Raw genomic sequence first — 23,461 nt, 5'->3', positions numbered from 1 at the left:
CTTCACACAAAATTAGTTTTCGGGGCGGGGAAGGTTCTTCCTGGAACCTCCTTATTCCGTGACCCTTCGGTAGTGCTTGGAGTTGTAGGTGGGTGTTTCTCTTGCAGCCTAGTGTTCCATGGCTTGAGAACCACTAACCTTGACATCAAGCATATTCTTAGTTCTTACTGACAATATTCATGTCTGAAGTATGTATCCATTGTAGGGCCTCGAAGTTTGATGTGTGGCTAGCAGAACCGTAGGAGGAAGTTAGATTAAAACAGCAGATTAGTTTGATCTGAGTTGGAAAGATATGGATTTGATGGATGGACTGTTCAGTGGATGAGGAATTGCTTGGATGGTCGCATCCAGAGGGTAGTGGTCAATGGCTCAATGTCCAGATGGAGACCAGTGGTGTCCCTCAGGGGTCTGTATTGGGACCAGTACTGTTTAGTATCTTCATCAGTGACACAGACAGTGGGATCGAGTGCACCCTCAGCAAGTTTGCAGATGACACCAAGCTGAGTGATGCAGTTGACACGCCTGAGGGACAGTTTGCCATCCAGAGAGATCTGGACAAGCTCAAGAAGTGGGCCCATGTGAACCTCGTGGGTTCAACAAGGCGAAGTACAAGGTCCTGCACCTGGGTTGGGGCAACCCCCAGTATCAATACAGGCTGGGGGATGAAGGATTGAGAGCAGCACTGCAGAGAAGGACTTGGGGGTACGGGTGGATGAAAAATTGGACACGAGCCGGCAATGTGCGCTCGCAGCCCAGAATAGCAACCGCATACTGGGCTGCATCAAAAGAAGCGTGGCCAGCAGGTCAAGGGAGGTGATTCTGCCCCTCTACTGTGCTGTGGTGGGACCCCACCTGGAGTCCTGCATCCAGATCTGGTGTCCTCACTACAGGAAAGACATGGACCTGTTGTAGCGGGTCCAGAGGAGGGCTACAAAAATGATTGGAGGGGTGGAACACCTCTCCTATGAGGACAGGCTGAGAGGGTTGGGGTTGTTCAGCCTGGAGAAGAGAAGGCTGCAGGGATACCTTATTGCAGCCTTTCAGTACTTCAAGGGGCTTATAAGAAAGATGGGGACAGACTTTTTAGTAGGGCCTATAGTGATAGAACAAGGGGTAATGGTTTTAAACTAAAGGAGGGTGGATTCAGACTAGATGTAAGGAAGAAATTTTTTACAATGAGGGTGGTGAAACCCTGGAACAGGTTGCCCAGAGAGGTGGTAGATGCCCCATCCCTGGAAGCATTCAAGATCAAGTTGGACAAGGCTCTGAGCAACCTGACCTAATGGAATATGTTCCTGCTCACTGCAGGGGGGTTGGACTAGATGACCTTTAAAGGTCCCTTCCAACCCAACCTATTCTATGATCTTATGGTAATTTGATTTATTATGACATTTACAATTCATGTTATTCTACCAAGCGAGTTTGCCAAGGTAGAGCTGGAAGCAGGTGTGAGATACCATCTACACAAATGGAAATCTGATCAAAACATGGAAAAACAAATGCTATTTAAGATCTAAATTTCTAACAAAACTACTAAAGTGAAATTTTGAAGACTTACCTGGCTGGCCAACTGATTTTCTGCTACTTGAGTAGAAGCAGCCAGTTGTATTATGAGTTCTACTGGATTCACTAGCTGTGCATTGAAAGCTGGTATTTGTTCAGGTGACACCTAGTCTGCTTGCCAAACTTGTCTGTTCTTTGCGTCTCTGCTGTTGTCTGTTAGGAAAATGAATACTGGGGGTTTTTTTTCCATTTAGTAAGATTTTTTTTTCATTATGCAAGCTTTTCTTCAGTACCTACATAATTAAGTTACAGAGGAGCCAGAGTAAGATGCTGTTATTACCACTGTGGTGCCTGTTGTTAATTTTCTGATTGTATTTAATTGTAATATTAATATAAAACTTCAAATTTTGTTTTTTTAATAGGTTGCTGGTTGAATAAAATAGTAGGGAAAAAAGTTATTTCAGGTAGCAGTTTGCAATGGTCTTTCTGCAGTAGTGAATGTTTAAAATGCATTAGTGCAGTGCCAGCCATGCATATTTTTGTTTTACAGGTGAAAATTTCATTTATTTATATGAAAATGTAATTATTTTTCCACCAGTGCATTACCTTATGCCCCAGAATGTAGTATTTTGAAGCATTAAGATGGAATGTCATGAACTGAAATAGTTAAAGTAGTTAATTATGCATTGGATTGGAGGGGATGTAATGCTGGGTGTCCTGTTTGGGGAAAGGATATTCTTTATTTCGTAAGTTCTGCTTATATAGAAAAGTGGGAGTTTATTGCACACAGCATCTTCCTTGACTTCTGTGTCATTTGGGAGTTACCAGGTTGATTTGTCTTTGAAATATAGTTAATAGATTATCTTTTCCCAGAGCACATAGTTACAGACAAAAAGCGTGCCTGTTAGTTTTTTGACATCCTTTTCACAGGAAGCATTTTTGCAGCTGTTTATTGGACAGAGGGAACACCTCCCCACCCCTGAATATTGTTATGGCTCAGGAGCATGGTTAGCATGGAAGGTTGCCAGAAAAGAGACTTCTCTAATTGAATGCATCCAGAAATAGGCTGGGTTTCAAAAAGAATAGTAAATTCAGGACTTCTCTTTCCTCATTTTCAAAAATGAGAAACTGAAACAAGCTTATAAAAAGGAGAATCAGAGATAATATTGATCTGTCGCTTGATGAGGTTGGTCACCTCACAAATAGGGCTGTAGACAAGGCAGAGACATTTAATGCCTTCTTCGCCTTTGTCTTCAACACCAATGATGGGCCCTAGGGCACCCGGAGACCTATGTTGGAAGACTGTGATTAGGGGAATGATAAACTCTCAGCCGACCTTGAACTTGTTCAAGACTTGCTGCTCCAGCTGGATGCACAAAAATCTGTGGGGCCCAATGGGGTATATCCCAGGATACTGAAAGAGCTGTTGGATGTCATTGCAGACCTCTCTCCATTATTTTTCAATGGTCTTTGGGAGTCTGGAGAGGTCCCAGTCCACTGGAAGCTGGCAAATGTTCCAGTTTTCAAGAAGGGTAAGGAGGAAGACCCTGATAATTACAGGCCTGTCAGTCTCACTTCAGTGCCTGGTAAAATTATGGAGCAGGTTATTCTGGGAGTTACTGAAAAACACTTGAGAGACAATGCAGTCATTGGTCATAGCCAACATAGGTTCACAAGGGGAAAGTCCTGCTTAATTTCCTTTTATGACAAGGTCACCCATCTAGTTGACCAAGGGAGGCCAGTAGACGTGTAGATTTTAGCAAAACTTTTGATACTGTCTCTCACAGTATCCTTCTGGATAAACTGTCCAGCACACAGCTAGACACGTCCATAATACGATGGGTGAGCAACTGGTTGATGGATCAGGCTCAAAGAGTTATAGTAAATGGGGTTACATCAGGCCAGTCACCAGTGGGGTTCCCCAGGGTTCAATTTTAGGCCCAGTTCTCTTCAATATTTTTATAAATGAACTGGACGCAGGAATTGAATGTACATTAAGTTTGCTGATGATACTAAACTAGGACGAGCTGTGGACTCCCTTGAGAGAGGCCTTACAGAGAGATCTGGATAGACTAGAGAGCTGGGCAATCACCAACCATACGAAATTTAACAAGAGCAAGTGCTGGATTTTCCACCTGGGATGCGGTAATCCTGGTTATATGTACAAACCGGGGGACGAGAGGCTGGAGAGCAGCCCCACGGGAAGCAGTCTGGGGGTTTGGGTTGATGGCAAGGCGAGTATGAGCCAACAGTGTGCCCTGGCAGCCAAAAGGGCCAGCCGTGTCCTGGGGTGCATCACGCACGGCATAGCCGGCCGGTCGAGGGAGGTGACTGTCCCACGCTACACTGCACTGGGGCGGCCCCACCTCGAGTGCTGTGTGCAGTTTTGGGTGCCTCAATGTAAGAAGGACATCAAACTATCAGAGTGTGTCCAGAGGAGGGCGACCAACGTGGTGCAAGGTCTTGAGGGCAAGACTTACCAGGAGCGGCTGAGGTCACTTGGCTTGCTCAGCTTGGAGAAGAGAAGGCTGAGGGGTGACCTCATCACAGCCTACAACTTCCTCATGGGGGGCAGCGGAGGGGGAGGTGCTGATGTCCTCTCTCTAGTGACAGTGATATGACATGAGGCGATGGAATGAAGCTGCATCAGGGGAAGTTCAGGGTGGACATCAGGAAAAGGTTCTTCACTGAGAGGGTGGTTGGTCACTGGAACAGGCTCCCCAGGGAAGCGGTCACAGCACCAAGCCTGTCAGAGTTCAAGGAGCATCTGGACAATGCTTAGTCATATGGTTCAGTTTTAGGTAGTCCTGTGAGGAGCAGGGAGTTGGACTTGATGACCCTTATGGGTCCCTTCCACTTTGAGACATTTTATGATTCTATGAAAAAACTCAGCAGTTTGAGTGTGACCACATATTGTGTTTGTGTATGTACTTTATATTTGGATTCAGACAACTGATGTTACCCCCATTACCTTGTTAAGGCTTACTGAAGACAACACGTGGTCAGACTGTGGCTCTGAAATGACTCCCTCAGATTTAACTAGCTGGACAAGAACAGGGTCTGGAATGGAGTTCTGGAGAACTCACTTCCTTGCATGCTCTCTGGGAAGTTGTTCTGACCCCTTGTGTTCTTTGGAAGGCAAAGTGTGGTCTTGTCAGCATTTGCACCCAGCTGATTTTGTTTCTCTCTGCATGAGTAATTCTTGGGTTTGTGTCACTAGTATACACTGAGAAAAAGAAGATGCTCCCTCCAGTGTGGGTGAGAGGCAGTAGTTCCACATTTCATTTGGCAGAAGGAATGCAGTGCTAACATAACCATGGGGTTATTAAATTGTCAACCCCATCTTTGCCTTTCTGCTCAGAGGGGAAGGATGGCCACTAGATGAGCTCCCAAACCTCAACTATTTTGTGAATTATGATGCTGTTTCCCCAGCTGCAAAGGGAACTTAGGATCTGGTAGGTTTGTTGCATCACCATCTGAATTTACAAAAAAATGTTAAAGCTGCTCTTATGAAGAAACACTTATACACACTTCTATTTTTTCCTGCATATCTTTCACTATCAAATGAAGTGAAAATAGATGATGATTAGCTCTGGATCTTGGAGATCTGGATTGATCAGGTATTGGTTTTCAGTTACTATTGCTGGCTTTCTCTATACTTCTGATAAAAAATTATTTTGTCCCGTATTACAGCTTAGACAGGTTCTTTTTGTTGAACTGTAGTTGAACTGGTTCCATTTAAAGACTTGGTGTTTGGTCATAGAAAACTTCTGAAACTGAAACAGTTTTATTTAATAGACACGGTTGTTCTCAGATGGTTACAAAATTTACTACAGTCTTCTGTGTAAATTAACATAATGGGATATACTTTTCTCCTTCCTAAATGGAACACTTTCTTGTTTGCCATCATCATCTGCAACTTGTATAACAATGTCATAAAGTGCATTTATTTGCTCTCAAGTAACGCGGGGCTATTGAGTGACCATTTGAAAAGTCATTTCACAACCCTGTGCTTGTTTCACCATTTATAAAATACTATAAGTTTGTCCTTTGAATGCAGTGAGTTTTGATGCCTGCATACAGAAAGACAAGCAGGATGGGGAATGGAGTGTGCTTGCTCTCTTATTTAGCATTATTAGCTGCACGTGGTGTTTGATAACCCATTAAGAATTTCAGTGATGAAGTTGTAGGTAGCATCTTCCATGTGGCTTTTTTATAGATTGTGTATGTTCGCTTTCTTACACAATTTAAAGATTAACTTCCAGGTGAATGAGGACGTGACCGGTTGCAAATGAAACTTTTGTGCAATCACACAGGAAGGGACACGTCCTGTGGATGCATAGAGATCGCAGCAGTGAAGTTTGTAGGATTCCTTAATATGCAAGCACATGGAGGCTTTATGTCCTAAATTTCTTTACTGTTTTACAGATTACTGCAAACCACCACTAACAAAGCAAGTATACTTATGGTTAGTAAAGTAAGTAGATACATATTACAAGTTCCTACAAAATTAGTACCAGGAAGCAAATAAACATTGTAACAGTCACATCAATCAATATTAATAGCGATCAATAACAAAGCAAGTATATATTTCAGTATTACAGCCTATTACAAAATTACCACTAGTAAAGCAGCACATATACTTATGATTAATCACTTACAAGCATACATATAAACTTATCACAGGATTGGAGCCAATTAAATGAATCCCAAAAGTGGGACCAGTCGATAACGGACAATGTCTTGCTTCAAAGATGATCTGCGTCACGGAGCTTGGAGGCAGCCAGCTGTCCCCAGCGAGGGTCCGATCTCTCTAGGAGATCTCACAGAAAAGGGTGTGTGCATGGGAAGTTCTCATAGAGAGAGGCTTCATTTTGGGTAAAAAGCAAGTCATTTTTGTATTGCAGAGACATAAGGGGGCATAGGACACCACCATGTGGGACAGCCAATAGATAATGATGTTTTCTGTTTTCTTGGATGAATTTTTATTTTTTCAGGCTGTTTTCTTGGTCTTTCAGTTAGAACAGCCAACAGCAGTTACCAATTCCTACTTTCTCAGGATTTTTTCCTGTTTTTCGAGACTATTTTTCACCTTTGCAGATGATAAGTTGCTGTTACATTTCCTTGTTTTTGTGCGTATCGAGGGTATCTCAGGATGTCTCCTGCTTCTTGGTGCCCAGCTACACTTCAAAGATATGCTCCTCAAGGATGCTCTGGTTCCCAGGCTGGCGGCACTTTATCAATCAGTATTTCAGCAGACATCTTCTCCTCAGTGTTTTTCCCCTTCTAACCAAGAAACGTTACACACCCAAAATCTGAAGTTTCGATGTAGAATAGGTTTTTTGATGCTTTCTGATCATTTAACCTTCTGCAAGGATTTCTGCTTTAGGTTTGAAGCCTCATGAATTGGCAAAGTGTGAACGAGTCAGCTGTGTTAGGAAAAATTTTGAGCACATTAAAGCAGGCTTGATACATCCCTTACTTAAAAGAAAACAAGCAAACAAAGAAATAAAATGTACCCCTTCATAGATTCAAAAAATTTTTCTGACACCGCCCAGACGAAGCAACCTTCCTATATTGCAGAAGTCCATCTGGATGGTGAATTTAGCATTGCTGTTGCCAGCAAATAGCCATCATTAGTCTTCAGACTCTTTCACGTCTCTGCATTTACAAGCAAAAAAAAAAGGGGTTGTAATGGCTCTGACAATGCTTGTGCAACACAAGCAAATCTTGCCAAACATTTGGTTATGATTTGGATACTTACTTGAACTTAAGAGTTTGTGCAAAGTTGCAATACCGAGCTGAAACATTTTCAGGTTGCTCTAGATAACCACAGTCTACCTTTCACTGACATTCCATGGTTGGAGCCTGTAGCCCAAACTACTGAAATACTGCAAAACAAAGAAGTCAGATGTTTTATGGAAAAACATCAGATTTTATAGGATACTGCAGTTTAAGATTGAGAATACCAATTTTGTACCTACAGTGCAAATTTTAGGGAAGATCACACACATTTTACACTTGAAAAACAGGCAAAACTAAAGAAACACCCCTCCCACCCACCCCCATATGTAGTTTTCAATACTTCTTCATTTACAGTCCCCTTCAAAAATGAAGGAAAAGGCATACAGGAAATGTCAAAACACTGTGTTGTAAAAAGATTTGAGCATAAGTTGTGATTTTAATCCTTATCTATGTAGCTATTTGTAGCTACAATGACATATTCTGATGGAAGATGACTTAAAGTGACTTGTCTTCTTTTTTTTTTTTTTTAATGTCTTCAGTGAGAGTTACTTTGCTTTCTGGAGCTCACAACTTCCAACACCACCTTTGGTCTTGAGGCAAGGATTATTTCAGCATTTTTCTTATTTTAGTAAGCATTTATTAAGACTGTAATTTCAAAAGTTCACTTGGAGAAGTTTTGCTAAGCTGCATCACTTGGCGAGCAGGGAGGGTGAGAAGAAGAGGAGTAGGATGAGTAGTAGTAAGTAAGTACTAAGTAAGTAGTAGTAATATTAGTAAGCTCAAGAAACCACCTTTCTGCCTCTTTGCCTGTGATGCTTTCGATTTTGTAACATTACTTTCGGCATGTGTGTGTTGAAAGCTAAGCATTCATCTAAACATTTCAATTCTTATTAATTAAAGTAGTAGTTGGCAGATCACAGATTCTTTGCTTTAAGCTGTATTTAATAACTGATGTATTCAAGCAGAAACCATTCTAAGCATTATGAAAAATTGAGTAAACATTAGTCAGTGACATATAAGTCCTGGGGAACAGTCATTACTTTGATGCCAGGATGTTCTATGTGATCCGAAGACAGTCTCTGAAATGTATGTGTGGTTTTTTTTCCTTTGATATTTGAATGTGGTCTAGCAAAACTTACTTGTCATATTGCATGCATAGCCCCAACGCGTACAAAAAACCTAAACACTTGTTTGCATGATGGAAATGCAAGAGGTGGTTTCCTCTGGAATTGAAGTCCAAGTCAGTATCTTAGAGTAATACTACATAGTGTTGGAAATTATGTAAATTAAATTACAACTCTGAACTAGTTATTTTTGTAACTCTTTCAGTTAGGAAAATTTGGAATTGAAATCCTGAGGGTTTCCTACAGCTCTGCAAATGCACTTATGCTTGGCTTCTTTTCTTGGATAATATACAGCTGGACAGCTTGCTATATTCAGTGGTAGGTGAATATAGCAACTGAAGTAAAGCAATCCTTATGTATGCTTTCAGTAAAAGTATGCTGGGCTGCATGTAGAGGAAAGGTGCTGTAAGATGGTTGCAAGCCACCCCTAACCTGGCTGCACCCCATCAACCTTTATCTCTTATTTTTCCTCCTTACAAATTTAACTTTCCAAAGTCCTAATTGCACCATAGCCAGCGAGTGTATTACCTTTGCAATCTCAGAGTTGTGGACTTGTTCTGACAAGTACAACACAGAAAGTCCCTGCTTCCTTCTACTCTCCGCAGATGTTTGTCTGTGTGATAAGCCACCCAAAGCAAACAAATGAAAAGTTGCAAATTTTAAATATGGACGCACACCACGTAAAGCCATGAAACTCTTGCTGAAACACAAGGCGTGGTGATGGGGTTTTACTGGCTTCTTTCTCTGCTTCATGACCTGTTGCAGCAGTCCTTTTTAAAAATGCTGGTGAAACTATGATGCATTTAGAGGGGTGAAGGTAAGTGAATTAGAGGGGTTTAATTGCATTAAGGACATCTGGTAAGAAGACAATAACTGAGAAGCTTGAATTTTTGATTATGAAATGTGAGTCAGGTTGTGACCTTGTGCTGTTACCTAGGAGCTTTCAGTGTATTTATCAGCTTGGCTACAGCTTTTCTATCAGTTGAATATGCCACATGTAGGCCTTCGAATATCAGCTGAGGAAAATGCCAGTCTGAATTGTGTTGCTGTTTCCTATGTACAATTTTTTTAAAACTATCAACACAGATTATTAAAGTTAATGTGTTTCCTATTCTCATTGTAAGTGGTTTTCAGCTTAAAAGTCAGGACCTGCAAGTATCCTTGCAGGCATGGGAAAAAACTACAGGATGGAAAAGAGGTATGGCAATAGAGCATGCTTTCATTTCAGATAATGCTCTTGGAGGACTTGGGTAACATTTTTTGCTATTGGCTTAGTCAATTTTAAACTGGTAGCATTGCTCAGTAAACTAAGACCCTACTTAAGCTCTACTTCTGGACTGAATGGGTCCAGCTCTCTTATGTTTTCAATTACCTTTATTCTCCTCTGTTTCCCAGATACTTGGGATATCAAGGAAATACAGCCACTGTGTTCCAGCCGCTGCTTCACAGTAAAACACTAATTCTTTCACGCATGGCTTTTACAGTACTTGGGTAAACTTTTTTAATGCCCACAGCATTGTCCTAAAATGCTGCTGTTACAAAGAAAGTATGCTGTCCATCTACAGCAAATAGGCCATGAATTAAGTTAACAGTGCAGCAAGAGGGTGCTTGGTAAGTGCCTACCTGCCCCTCTGGTACTCAACACCGCATCTTCAGTGCTCTGCTGTCCTTCCTAGTGAAACAGGCTTAGGGAGTCAACAGTGTAAGATGGTTTTAAGGATAGCTTAAGTTACGTATGGTGGCGTTGCAGCAGCTGAAAAGCCAAAATACGGTGTGGTCTGTCGGGACCAAAGCACTATGCCGCATGAAACACGCCCGGAGCGACTGGGCAGCAGTGTGATCAACCAGCGCCTTGCGCGGGCAGCGCCCTGCTGGGTGCTGCGGGCCCCGGGACCGCGGCCCGACGGGCGAGGGAGGGCGGGGAGCGCTCCGGCCGCGGTGCGGGGCTGCCGGGGGGGCCGCCCCCGCTCCCGCCTGCCCCGCCGACGGGCTCGCACCCTGCCGCCTGCAGCCGCGCCGCGGCCGGGAGGGGGCAGCGCTCCCCTCCGAAAGGCGCCGGGGCCGGTGCTGCCCCTCCCGGGGCCGGGGCGCCGTCGGGGCCGCGCAGGGCTCCCCGCGGGGGTCCCGCCTTCCCGCCCGCCCCGCCGAGCAAGCGCGGCTACCGCTGCCGGTGGGGCGGGCTAGCCACCCGCGGCTGCCTCGTCCCCGGCGGGGACGGGCTGCGCCCCGGGAGCCGGGCACCAGCCTCCCCCCGCCCGGGGCCGTCACAGCGCGGCTTTGTTCCCTCGCCCCGCGGGCTGCCGGGGCCCGGGGGCGGTGCATCCGCGGGGCCGGGCGCGCCCCGCCGGGCTCCCGCAGGCGCGGCCCCGGCGGCGGCTCGGCAGCGCCGCCTCCTCCGCCGGCAGCGCGGGCGGCGGCGGCGGGACCTCGCCCGGGACGCCCCGCGTAGGTAAGGCGGCCGCTGCCCTTGGGGCGCAGCGGGGAGCCCGGCCCGCCGCACCTGCTGCCCGCAGCCCCCGGCCCCGCGGGGCGGGTGGGCGGCGGGGCTGGGCTGGGCTGGGCTGGGCTGGGGGCGGCGGGGTGCCCTCCCCCTGCTCCGGGGCGCGACGCCAAGCCCCGGGGAGCGGCTGCGGCCGCGTTCTGCCGGCTGGGACGCGGTCCTGGCGCCGCTGTGCGCGGTGCGCCCGGGCGGGCTCCCCTCCTGTCCGGGGAACACGTTTCCCGTGGGCTGTCAGTTACTGTCTAAAGTCCCAAAAGTGGGGAGAGGGAGGAGTGGTTTTGTTCGTATGTGGTTTTTTTCCTCGTTTGTTCATTATTTTGCCGTAAGAGCCGCTCGCGGTTTTCGGTTCTTGTCCCTGAGTCGACAAGGTATTTGGTTTTAATCATGAAAGTGCTTGCCTTTCTCAGCCGGAGCAAAAGAAGTTTTAAACTGATTTAACTTCTTTAACAACCGAAAGATGTAAAGGAAATGAAAGATTTTCTAACGGTAAAACCCTGAGAAACAACTTTCGAAGCAGTTCTTGGTAGCGTTTTTTTGGGACGCTGGTGCGTGCAGCTTAGAGTTGCACAAGTTTTCAACCTGCACAGTGATTCTTATACAGAAAAAAGGCTCTAAAATCCTTCTTCGTTTCTATGGACTTACTCCTGCCTCTGTATTTGGTCCTATACGAAAATGGACATAGTTCTTCTCATCGGTCATAATAAGGCACATGAGTGCCATGGAAAGCCTAACAGATGACACAAGTTTTTTCTTTTGTAGAGATAATTTGTTCTCTATCATACTTCGTGGATATAGGATTTCAGGAGGCATTTGAGTAAAGAGGGATTTTTCTACATAGGTAAAAAAGTAACTGTATTCTGTGACTTCGGTATGAAAAATCAACAGGACAAAATCTGCTGAAAAGATTTAGAGTACTTCAGTGCTTTTGTGTTTCTAAAGTGGTGTTTGAATATCCAGTGCAACAAAGAAAGTGATCCTGTAGATGTATGTTAATAATAATCTACCAGGAAACTCATCTGGCCTTCTCAGTTGACTTGTAAATTAGACATTTCTGCCAACATTTTGTTACATAATATCAGGAAGGAGTATTCCTTTTCTCGATCCGAAACTCCTGCTGTTATTCAGGAGAAGTTCCCATTGTCTCCCCCAAGAATAGTTCCTTTGTGGGGCCATTTCAGAAGGGTATGGTATGTGAAATGGCCCGACATTCTTTTGATCTGAATAACACCTTGAACAAGAATTTGCATCAGGATATTGGAAGGGTAGCCTATGACTAATATAGTGACTCAGAAGATCTAGTTCTAATTTTTGGCTTTGCCAGCCAAAAGCCAGCTCTCTGCATGGCCACACATCGGCCAGTCGGCACCTGCACATGTCTATTTCCCGTTTATAGATCGGGGGTTAAGGTGATCTCAGGGCAGGAAAATACATTCTCTGTGTCTTCTACAAATAAGTCTTTTAGGTTCTAAGGTGCTACGTAGAATAGCAAGCAGAATTTGTATCACCATGCATGTTTGTGCCCAAGTATTGAAGCTACAGAAGTCTTCGGTTGCGCCAGGAGTTTTCATACTTTTTGACTAGAGCACTCCTTTTTTTCTTTTCTGTATTAGCTTGAATATTACTATATCTGTAGCATCTTCTCAGCCCCTGCCTCAGGAATGTTTTTGGAATTTTCCTCAATGTTGTCTGCTGAAATTCTTTAAAAATTACAGAATTTGAAAAAATGTACAGATTTTCCTTCTGACTAGTTGAGCTGGGTGAGTTGTATCTTTCAGGCTCAGCGTCATTAAGAGCTAAACTACATTAATAATTAGAAGAGGATTGTGAGGTGGAGGAGTAACCCTTCTCAATGGAAGCTGCTTCTGTGAATATCAGAATTATATCTAATGACTTTTGATATAGAAAATTTGTTTCTTGCTCTTAATGGCTGTAGAGTTTGTTGTGCTGTTCTAGCTGTTCATGAGGGTAGAATGCAAATTACAAAAGCATCATTAAACACACAGTATGTCCCCTATCTTTGTTCATTAGTTATAGCGGTTTGGTGGATGGCCAAGCCTGAGCGATGATGAAGCGTCACAGATAGCGTTGGAGCATGCATTCGTAGAACCAAATGTTTCTGGTTCACTTCTTTGCTACCTTGTCAGTAAACTGTACAACTGTGCTGTATGAACTCCTTAAAGAGTTTGCTTTTGCTCTGATCTCATGGCTTCACAGTGCCCAAACTAGGGAGTAGTAAACTCTAAAAGCCATTAAAAATTTCATCATTAGAAAGCTACTATCTCTGTGAAAATGGGCATTAAAAGGAGTACGGGAGGTGAGACAGATGTCCGGCAATGGTATCAGACAGATTTTATTTTGTTTTAGTGACCTTACATATACATGTGGTTTTATTTTTGTCTTTCAGTAATGTATAGTCCATGTTCTACATATCTAAGGTTTCTAAAATCTAGAGCCCCATTTTATTTTTAGTTGAAATAAAAATGCTACATTAGGAATGTTAATACAGGAATGCATAGAGAATACATTTTGCCAGCCTCAGGAGCAGGCTTCTGTCTAAGAGGCGTTCTTCTAGACTTGTTTTTGTGTTTTAAAATCCAAATCTATTTTTAAAAGGTTAAAAAATGTGACCCTTTTTTGGAGACTCTTTAAATATTTTCCCTGCTAAGGAGCACAAAATGGCTGTGGCTTTAACAAATTAAAGAAATACGATAGCCATGAATGGGGTGATGTTTTTTGGAGGAAGATTTAAGTTTCTTTTTGTCTCAAATTGTTGAAAAGAGAGCTATTTTAAAAGGCTTTAGCTGCATTTCTTCTGTTCATGTGCTTCAAGAGCAACTAATGTGTGGTGAAGTAATCAACACTAGTGCAAGCCGCTTCATTATAAATTTAAAAGGCAAGGGTTTATTTTACCTCTGTTTGAATACTGTTAGAAGCCTGTAAACAAATGTGCTTGTGAAGCTGCTAGCTGATGGTTTTGCTTTGTCCCCTCCCTATCCCCCACGCTCTAGATGCTGAGGAAAGCCAAGTGTAAAAATGAAAGATCATGTAAAAAACCTTGGCTGTAAAGGTGTAAAACTCTGACTTTGGGAATGTAGTATTTATTATGTGTGTATCTTCAGCTTGCTACTTTTTTCCTTTCGTTTAATTCTTCCGAGGTCTTTTAATCAGGTTCAGAGCAAGGATCTGCATGTAAAAGAATGTTCAGTACCACGTTAGACCCGATCGCTGCGCAGCACAGTTCCTGGTGCTTGGGAAGCTGTGAGCAAGCCTTTAGGTATACGTACGTAACATAACTCAGATGGAATCTGTAAATTCAAAAATACAGTTTGGTTCAGTTGCTGTGCTTGTTGAGAGGAAGCAGTGGGATGAATGTTGTTCATGGAAACTGGCTGGTCTGTGAGCACCACACTGGAATCTTGCTGGTTTTGAAGAGTATTAACATCTGAGAAGTATAAACACAATATGTACAATAATTTTTATCCATCTTAGAGGCTGTCCTGTGGGTTGGTGTAGCACCTACTTCTTACAGACTATTGCATGGTAAAAAATAATAAAACAGTGATGATGGTGATGTGTAACACAGTCATCCAGTGGAAGAGAGCTCGGTAGAAAACCTCTTAATATGTGTGTGCTGCTAGACTTTTACAATGCACAAGACATTTTGCTTAGTCAAAGATGTTAGATTTTAAAGCATCACAAATGATGCTCTGGGAGCTTCTGCCTACCTTCCAGTGGCCTCTGAGTGGGACGTACCCTTGCTTTCCTGTGGCTCCAGTTGATCAGAAATAAAGATTCAATGTGCTTGACTTGATAGTGGTAATAAGACTGTAATTCTCAATGTTTTATAGACATGAGTTTCCATGTGACCATCACCAAAAAGAAATATAATTAAAAAAGGAAGAATTGAATTCCAAGGCATCTGCGAAGCATCATTGGGGGTTTATTTACATAGCTTGACAGTTTTGACGTTCAGTCAGTTGCTTTACAATTTATGAAACAGCAGTAGTGGTCTGTGGCACAGAGGTGTGGGATTATGGTCTGAAAAGAGAGTAAAGGGAGCGGGGTGCAAAGACCTCATGTTTTGTTGTCTTTGAACTGATACGTGGAAGAGAAGTTTGAAGTATGTTTTATACCACTGCTTATACTTTGCAGCCATTTGCAAGGCTTGCACAAACTGTGGTCCGGTGCTGCTTAACGAGCCATGGAGGCTCATTATGGCAGCAGTGGAGCCCTGAGCTAAGTGAAGTCTGTATGAGTGGCTACTGGATCACAGAGCAGCATCAAAGCCAGAGTCCTGTCTTCACCTTCTCTGTGGTCTTTCTGCCACAGTCATATGCTTTATTTACAGGGAAGAGGACAAAGTCAAGTTGTGAATTGTAAGCCAGGCTGCTGTAGGATCAGGAAGTGTCCTTTTGTGTTTAGGAAAATGCTGATGATACACAGTAGGTGCTAGGACAGCCAAATAGTAGTCGCAGTGTTGGCTGAAGGGTCACCTTGTCAACCTGTAGAAATGCCTTTATGCTGAGATTTAGATAATGCTTTCCCTTATCGAATTTCTTCAGTATGTACAGAGTAAAAAAGTTCGATAACTGACGTCTTTTCCATTAAAATGCAGTTAAGTCAATACCTGATGTTTTTGTTTTCCATTGGTTCATTTCCTTATTGTGGTCCTTCTAATATGTCTGATAATTGGGGAAACCGTGCTATAAAATGCTAGAATTTGTAATGTTGAAACAAATTGGATATATGAGAGTCCCATAATTGGCAACCAATAAATAAAATACTGGGTGAGGAAAAGTGTTTGAGGTATTATTGAAACATCTTGCATCTTTGATAAAACCCAAAATACTTGTTGATGTCCTTCTCAATAACTTGAGCTGGTCAGGAGCCTGCCAATGGCATTTGACACTAGGTTTAAGGGGAGATTGTAGATTGAAAAAAAAGTTAGTTAAATAAAATTATTTTTAAGGTTTTTTGTTCTTTTTTGTATATTCACCTCTACTTGACTGAAACATGTGCTTCAGGTCTCTCCAGTTTGCAGCACACCACAATAAATGCTTCCATTAAATTTACTGCTGAACTGGATGCTGGAAGGGTTTTTTTCTGTGTATAGATGAATCCTGCTACTGCTGACATTGGCGTGAGCTCAATATTTGTGGACAGTGCCTGAAACTGGACCTGTTTGTCTGTTAGATGCCTGTCCTGATGGTTTCTGTGTCAGAGGCACAGATGTTAGAGGAAGAGATCAGGTGTTGCTCTGTGAAACGATGGGTATCCATGATGTCAGGCAGCTCGACCCTGCCCTTGCTGTGCAGAGTAGGACTGCTCCTCAGCGCGCGAGAGCGGTTGTCTACGTGGCACCTCTTGGGCACTGGGGACCGTGCTTGTTGGGGAGCTGAGCAGCTCTGTACTGGACAGAGAAGGTGAGCCGTAGGGTGCATGTGATAGTGTCTCCTTCAGTCCCTCGTTCTGAAACGGAGGTTGCACAAGAGCTGCTCTTGTGCTGAGCAGAGCTAGCCAGAGCTGAGTATTTCCTCCCTACGTGCATCCTCTTCTTCTTCCTGCCCCTCCCAGCCACTTCCAGCAGCCAAGCTGAGTTACTGTAAGCCCCAGATGGAGGAAAGACGTGAACCATTAGTGTAAAACTTTTTTCTAAACAACCAGTGATCTTGAGAGTGTGAGAAATGCAGAAGAGGTCACTTGATGCTTTGTGTTGACATTTATTGGTTCTTGTGCAGGAAGCAAAAAGAGTGCCATTAGGTACACCTTTGTATCCAGTAAACACCATTATAAGCTGGTTTGTCAGGGGAGCGCATATCAAAAGTACTGATCGTATTTCAGCATGGTTCTGTATGGAAATACAGTCAGTGCTGTATGGAAAACATTGATTGCTTCAGATGAGCTAAATCTTCAGGCTATTTATCTGCTCAGGATCTGTATTGAGCTAGGTACTTAGTATTTCCAAATGCACGAGCTCCCAGGGGATCCACAGTGTGACACAAGCAAAGGGTGAAGGGAACTGAAGTCGGCGTGGCATCATCTCTCCAATGAGTTGTGTTTGTATTATCCAGTACAAAAGAAGTTATTGTACTGGTGGGGCAATGATAATCCCCCAAAGCAAGGGCTAAATTATGCCTTCTTGTGCACACTTGCGGTAGAATAGGTAGACTAGACTGGATACCTGCCTTTCTTGTCCTTGCAGAGGAGGATGTTGAGATACATCTCTTGAGGCTCTGGAGGTCAAGATAGTCATATGACAGAAGTAACGAGGAGTAGGTCTTATTCTGTTGGCATGGCATAACGATTTGAACGTCCCATATTTTCTTGCAGAGGAGATGGTGGAGTTTAGTTTGGATGTGTTCCTTTAAAGAGGGAGAACCATTGCAGGTGAAGGGATTCTATACAGAAGAATAGAGCAATGGTGTAAAACAGCTGTCTGGCATGTCTCTCATTTCAGCCGACCATGAAGTGATGCCCTCTGTGTGTGGCAGTAATTGTGAGTTGGTGACAGGTCTGGGACAGAAGTTAATGTGCTTCATCCGTTCTGTAAGGTGACACTTGTGAAAAGCTCCACCTTAAAATACTCCCTGTGGAATTAATGTTACGGTTTCTTAATTTCTCTTTTAACCCTGTTTTCTTCTGTACAAACAGGACTGTGCTTCCCATGCTGCTGCTCTTAAGGTTGGGTTCAGGATGCCATTGCTGGAAACTGCAGAGCTTTGTCTCTGTCAAAGCGAGATGCCTTGGAGTCAGCTGTGGGATACCTCCTCCCTCCGCAGAAAATAAGAAACCCCTCTGTCTGAGTCTCGCTGCTGACTAGGCTGGCTGGATTAGTGTTTGCCTTGATACCCTTTTCTTACAATATGAAAGGGTGGTGTGTTGTTTTTTTTTTTTTTGTCTGAACATTTATGGCCAGTGACTTTGTAAAGGGTTTTGCCTTCTGTTTTGAAATTATACTGAAGTCAAACTGCAAGAATGTAGGTACTTGTGAATGTAGAGGAATTGACAGGCATCAGGAGATGAGTATTAGCAAACTTGTGGTTTAAAAGGAGTGTCTGCTGGGGTGGTGGATGGGTCATTTTTGTTTTTGATTGAAGCTGTGCATTTAATTTCTGCAGTTTGTCGGCAAGGATCCTCAAATCCTATCTGACTCATGACAGGCTGTACCTGTGCATTAACAAGCAGTGAGCTGCACAACTGTGTTGTTCTTGGAAACTGTTCAGCTGCAAAAACAAGGCCACATCTGAACTGAGACAGCCTCCTTTTAAGACAGACTCTCTTTTTTCATAGCTTGTTTCGGCAAGTAGAAGAAGACTTGTGCATAGCTGTTGAGCCCACCTTGCCGTTTTAAAGATGCGGAGTTGCTTCTGGTACGCTTTTCTCATTTGACAGGAATATTATTTTTAGAGTATGAATTTTGAGGATGTAGTGAGTTTGAAATACAATAGTAGAAATCAGGGTTGCTGTGATGATTGTAATTATGGTGATTCCAGTGATGACTTGTATCAGTAGGTTGATGTTCAGGGTAGTTAAGGTGACCTGCCTTGGGGATATCTTCTGTGAAGTTGCTAGAAGAACAGCACCAGACACCTGGGATATTGATGTGGAGTAAAAGTTGCTACAACTACATCATGAGGTCAAATTCCATTTTTTGCCTCTAGAGGTAAAGAACGCTGCAATTCCCACTGCTTCATTTGCTGCAACTATGAATGTCTCGGTGGCTGGGCTCAGCCTGACCTGTTTTGTTTACTGTGTCTATTGTGTGAAAAGCACACAGCATGTTAACTAAGACCAGCCACCCCTCCTCCAGCCTTACACAGGCATCGTTACACCAGCGTTTCCTCATTCTGGGGAAATTTGGGGCAACTGGATAGGTGATAAGCTTAATATCCATTTTTTCCCTAATTGTGGAAGATGTCGACGTAGTTTGCAGACATGAATGGGGTATAATTATATCAATGCCTCCCGATGGGTGTGTAATAATTCCACTGGTTTATTCTGTTTCTAGATGCTGTGACAATGGAGTTGAGCTGCACTGAAGTACCTCTTTATGTAAGTTCTACAACACTAGGTTTCTGCCTGGAGAGTCGCTTTCTTTTGGGTTACGGCTCATTCACAAGCAGGGTGAATGAAACCAAAAACCATTCTCTGGTTGTCTGAGACCGCAGGCTGTTGAATGTTGCTGTCTGATGCAGGCATGTGTGGGGATGATGGTTTTCAGTACTGTGGCTCAGCTCTCTGAAGTAAGTTTAAAATTATTTCCCCTTTATGATCACTATTTTCTTCTCCTTCAGTAGTCTCAATTGCAGTTTTCAAAAGCATAGTTACTGCCTGTGAAGAGGCAGCGCTCACTCTCTCTTTCCCACAATTTACGGCTGTTTTTTCCCTATAAAATTCCAAATTACCATTCTCTCCACTTCCTCAAAGCAGGAAATTGTATGTTATGTCAAAAAATGAGTAAGTTGAAGTTTGTAATCAAATGGATTTTTTTCTGCAAAACCTGAAGTGATTGCTTAAAATAAGTGAACTCAGAGTTCAAAACCAGGTAGTAACAGGAGTGAGGACATGCATTAGATAAACTTAATTTACTTGGTGCCTTCAAAGGGATGTGAGTACGAGGATTAAAACTTGGGCAACCTAGTCATTATTAATAAACCGTGGTTGTCTTTTTTGGCTTGTTCTGCCATGGTTTGCAATGAGAATGCTAGTAGCAGGGGTACGTGAATGTTGGTGTCTAGGAGGGTAGTGGGAGGGCACTGAATGGTTTTCAAAAGGGTGGTAAAAAGTGAAACAAAGACAGAAACAAAACAGTTACCTGCTTATTGTGATATACGGGGATGGAAATGGAGGAGTACAAATAATCTGCACCCCGGAGTGCTGAAGGAACATAGGATTGCTAACGCACCAGCATTTGCATTGCATTTGTCAGCTTGGGAGTGGGAACCTCAGGCTTGCAAAAATTAGATGCAATATCTTTAAAGGCAGCTGGCGGGGGGAAGGATTTGTGAGGCCTGGTCACATGATGGTTGTGTGGTGCAAGGTTTTAAAAACAAATTTTGACAGAAAGAGTAATCAAGGACATGGTGCTAATGGATAAAATTCAGCATGGTTTTATCATAGGCAGCTGCGGCAGACTGATCTGGTATCTTCCCATGATAAGATAACTAACCACTTAGAGAAGGGCAGTGCAATGGGCTTAATCAAAGTTGTTGAAAATGAAACACTTGATATCGTGTCTCACAGGAAATTCTTATGGAACATAGAGAAGGTGGAGATTAATATAAAGAGATAAGGATATGTGAATACTGCAAGAACAGTTATTATGGTAGGAAGGTATTACAAGTGATGCTCCTTAAGGATCATACTTAAGGCCAGTTCTGTTTAATATTTTGATTATAAACCTGAGAGCCAGGTGTAGGCTTGTGAAATCTGTGTCAATCTGTGGGCATCATAATATTGGGAGATGTTGGTTAGTGCTGAGGAGAATTCAGTTATTACGTGGGAAGATTGAGTTTTCTCACCTTTTATTTACTCCAGTTAATAAGAGCATGGTACAAAGCTGTGCATTTGGGGACTGATAGTGATACATCTCTTATGAACTAGGGACTCATCAGCTGGAGGCAGAGAGGGCTTGGGGTGTATTAGTCACTTGTAGAGTGATGGATGGGAGAATGTGATTTTAGTTGGGAACATTTGCCCTAAGCTTGCTTTGCATAAGCGAGAGCCTGTACTGGACCTGAGCTTGGGTAACTTGCTGGCTGTGGTCCTGAGCTTTGGTAACTTGCTAATTGTGGTCCGCAGCCTCTCACCAACCCAGGTGGACAAATCCCAGAGGGGCCTCTTAACTTGCTAGAAACCCGATGAGAGTGGTTTGGATTGCTGTTAGGCGGTCACCAACTTGTTTTCGTGTGGGGGGAGCAGGTGGAGATGGTGTCTTTCCTCTGGGTCCCCAGTGTCCTACCAAGCCTGAGGATAGTGGTGGAACATGGACTCTCAGAGACTTGCAGCGGGAGCACCTAGGGTGAGTTTCCCAGAAACTGGGACTGTAGTAATTTTTTAACAGCCTCCTATGTTTTGTGTAGGTGAGTCTGTGTGTGCATATGTGGGAATGAGGGTACCTAAAGCTTTCAGGGCTTCTGCAGGGAATGGGAAGGGGCTATGTGAACACCCTAAGGTGACTCAGAAAGATTCAAGGTTGTCTCTCAACCCCCATCTAAAACTTGGGGAGGTCTTGGCAGACCTTATACTGGTCATCTGAGGTTGATGTAGTTGCTCTGCTGAGTTAGTGTCTGAAAGTACTGCAGCTTTGCAGTCTTGCCCATCACAATATTGTTCCTAATCTGAGTACTTCTCAGCATGTCTGGGGAGATCAAAGGGTCTGTCCATCCTGAAAAAGTCCTTGAGTCAAGACATTTCTTTTCTCTTAGCTGGGTCCAATTACTTCATCAGTTCTGGAAACTCCTTCCAACTGCTCCTGCTTTATTTGCATGACTTTGCTGGAGAACACAATCGAATCAGCATTTAAATTAGACATGAAAGTCCTTTCTGATTGTGCAGTTCCTTAGACAGTTTTCCTTAAGCAGTTCTCTGGCTAGCTGAACTTGTCTAAAATCTGTTGAATCTTCATCCATAAGGAGGGATAGAGAAAGCATCTCTTGGGAAGACTGAGGGAACACTGCAAATATTTGCACTGCAGTGAATTCAAGTATTTCTCTGATGTGTTCCAGTCCCTTTTAAAGGACACAGTGGAACTATAAAATACCATGTTGTGACAATTGCATACTGTTTGCATGCAACTTAAAAAATGTCAGCATACAGCTATAACACATTATTTTCCGCAGGAAAAGTGGAAGTGGGCAAAAGGTAGGAAGTAATCCCTTCTTTCCAGCCTCTATGAAAGCATAGGTTTTTGTTCTTTGAGAGAAAGAGAGATCTGCTGTATGCTGGGTCCAAAATTAGGATGCTTTTCACACTGTATTTAAACATGCTTAGCATCTGTATCAAGTGGATTTTACACTCTTGTTTATTCCAAGAATGTCTGTCTGAGAGGCTTGTACTTCATGTCAAATTATCTGAGAATAACTGCAGTTCTGTGTTTATAATACACATTTTTAAAGATTATGCAAGGTACTTTGTTGACTTGCTGTATGTGAGCAGCTTTTACACAGCTGGAGGATGTATCCATGCAGCGCTGTTACTTCAAACTGTCACACTTTGTCAGTACTGAATTTCTTTGCAAATCTAAAATAGTATGTGTAATCTGGTTGGCTGAGTGATGGCTGTTTCTTTTTTATTACCTAAGAGGGAGTGCATTCAGAAAGCTGAAGGACCTTGCTGGGTAATACAATTTTTGTGAAATATAATTCAAAAATACTCAATGAAATTACTCAGTTTCAAAAATGCATTATTTTGATACACTTCTCTTTATATGTAATTTTTGTGGCAGCAATATGATTAAAATCTAATTACAACACACATAAACGTCATGGTTTAAAAAATAAATGGTAATGAAACAGAAAATTAAATATTTGAAGCACGTGCTTTTCAGTTAATTTGAGGAGCCTGTTTCCGGCTTCTAGACAGCAAAATACAGTTAACCACATCATAAAATTACTCCTTATAAGCCAGTCCAATTCTCAGGATTGACTAGCCAAGGTTAAACTGAAACATCATACATGTTGTCTTGTCTTTCAGTGCTAATAATACATTGTTTAAGTAAGTATAACTTGATTTTAAAGAGCTTTTGCCCTCCTAAATGATGCTTTTTTTAACTGATACAAATAAAATTATATTTATCCAGTTCTTTCTCTAAGGAGAGCAGTGAGCTGAGTCTTTTCATTTCACAGTGTACTAAACACAGTATATGGAATAAGACCATGCTGTCTTCAGGCAGCCACTGGTTTCACTGTAGATGGAAAAAAGACTATCTGTGAAAGATAAAAAGCAAACTATTTGATGAAGCACTTTTCAGATATTAAAGAATTTATGTATGGCAGTTGTTCATCCTATTGAAAGCAGTTTCTAGTGTGGAAAACCAAATCTCTCTCATGGAAAATCCTTCCTTCTTATTTAATGGGTGGTGACTGCGTTTTTTTTGGGTTTTTTTGTTTGTTTTAAAGAAATGTTATTGACCACCAACATTGATCTTTGACATTGAAAGAAATATCTTGCTGCCATGGGGCACACGTACCATGGGAGTAGTCAACTCTCAAGAGCAGGAAATAAGTGATCTCAGAAGTTTGTAAATTATTCTCTGCTGAGAGCCTGATGAATATTTCCTATATATTCAGCAGAGAGAAATAAATAGATGCCAAGCTACGGAGGATATCCAAAGCAGTTCCCTGTAGACATCAGAGGGGTCCATTGCCCAAGGAGGTGATGCTGGAGGTTATGTGTTGATTCTGTCTTTCCAAAGGAGTATTTGGACGTTAATTCTCCAGGAAGAGGCAGAAACACAGGCTTCCAGCTGCAAGACTCAAGATCTCCTGGAAAATAAAACTTCCACTGGGTCCTGTACTGTATGTTGCTTACTATTCTCAAAATGCACTTTCCTAAGGTATCACATGCTCCTGCCTACAACCGCTGGAGG

The 23,461-nt window shown here is 42.9% G+C and overlaps 1 protein-coding gene across 9 annotated transcripts in view; it reads left to right on the top strand.

Annotated features, from left to right (window-relative positions):
• Nucleotides 1-10,703: 10,703 nt before the first annotated feature.
• ARHGEF28 (Rho guanine nucleotide exchange factor 28) overlaps nucleotides 10,704-23,461 on the top strand; it is a 127,504-nt gene continuing 114,746 nt past the window's right edge. For 7 of the 9 annotated variants that reach the window (XR_012778946.1, XM_075526586.1, XM_075526587.1 and 4 more), the window contains exons 1-2: nucleotides 10,704-10,821; nucleotides 18,881-18,924. Coding sequence is in view for 7 of the 9 variants with exons in the window: in XM_075526586.1 (XP_075382701.1) it covers nucleotides 18,892-18,924 (33 nt within the window). In the remaining 2 variants the exon portion in view is untranslated. The remainder of the gene's footprint in view (nucleotides 10,822-18,880; nucleotides 18,925-23,461) is intronic. The other 2 variants (XM_075526592.1, XM_075526589.1) reach the window with 2 other exon arrangements.

The sequence above is a fragment of the Mycteria americana genome, chromosome Z (genome assembly GCF_035582795.1).
Source record: "Mycteria americana isolate JAX WOST 10 ecotype Jacksonville Zoo and Gardens chromosome Z, USCA_MyAme_1.0, whole genome shotgun sequence".
In the NCBI taxonomy this organism is placed as follows: Eukaryota; Metazoa; Chordata; class Aves; order Ciconiiformes; family Ciconiidae; genus Mycteria; species Mycteria americana.
Note: the sequence above shows the minus strand (reverse complement) of the source record. Positions and strands in the feature narration are given on the sequence as shown.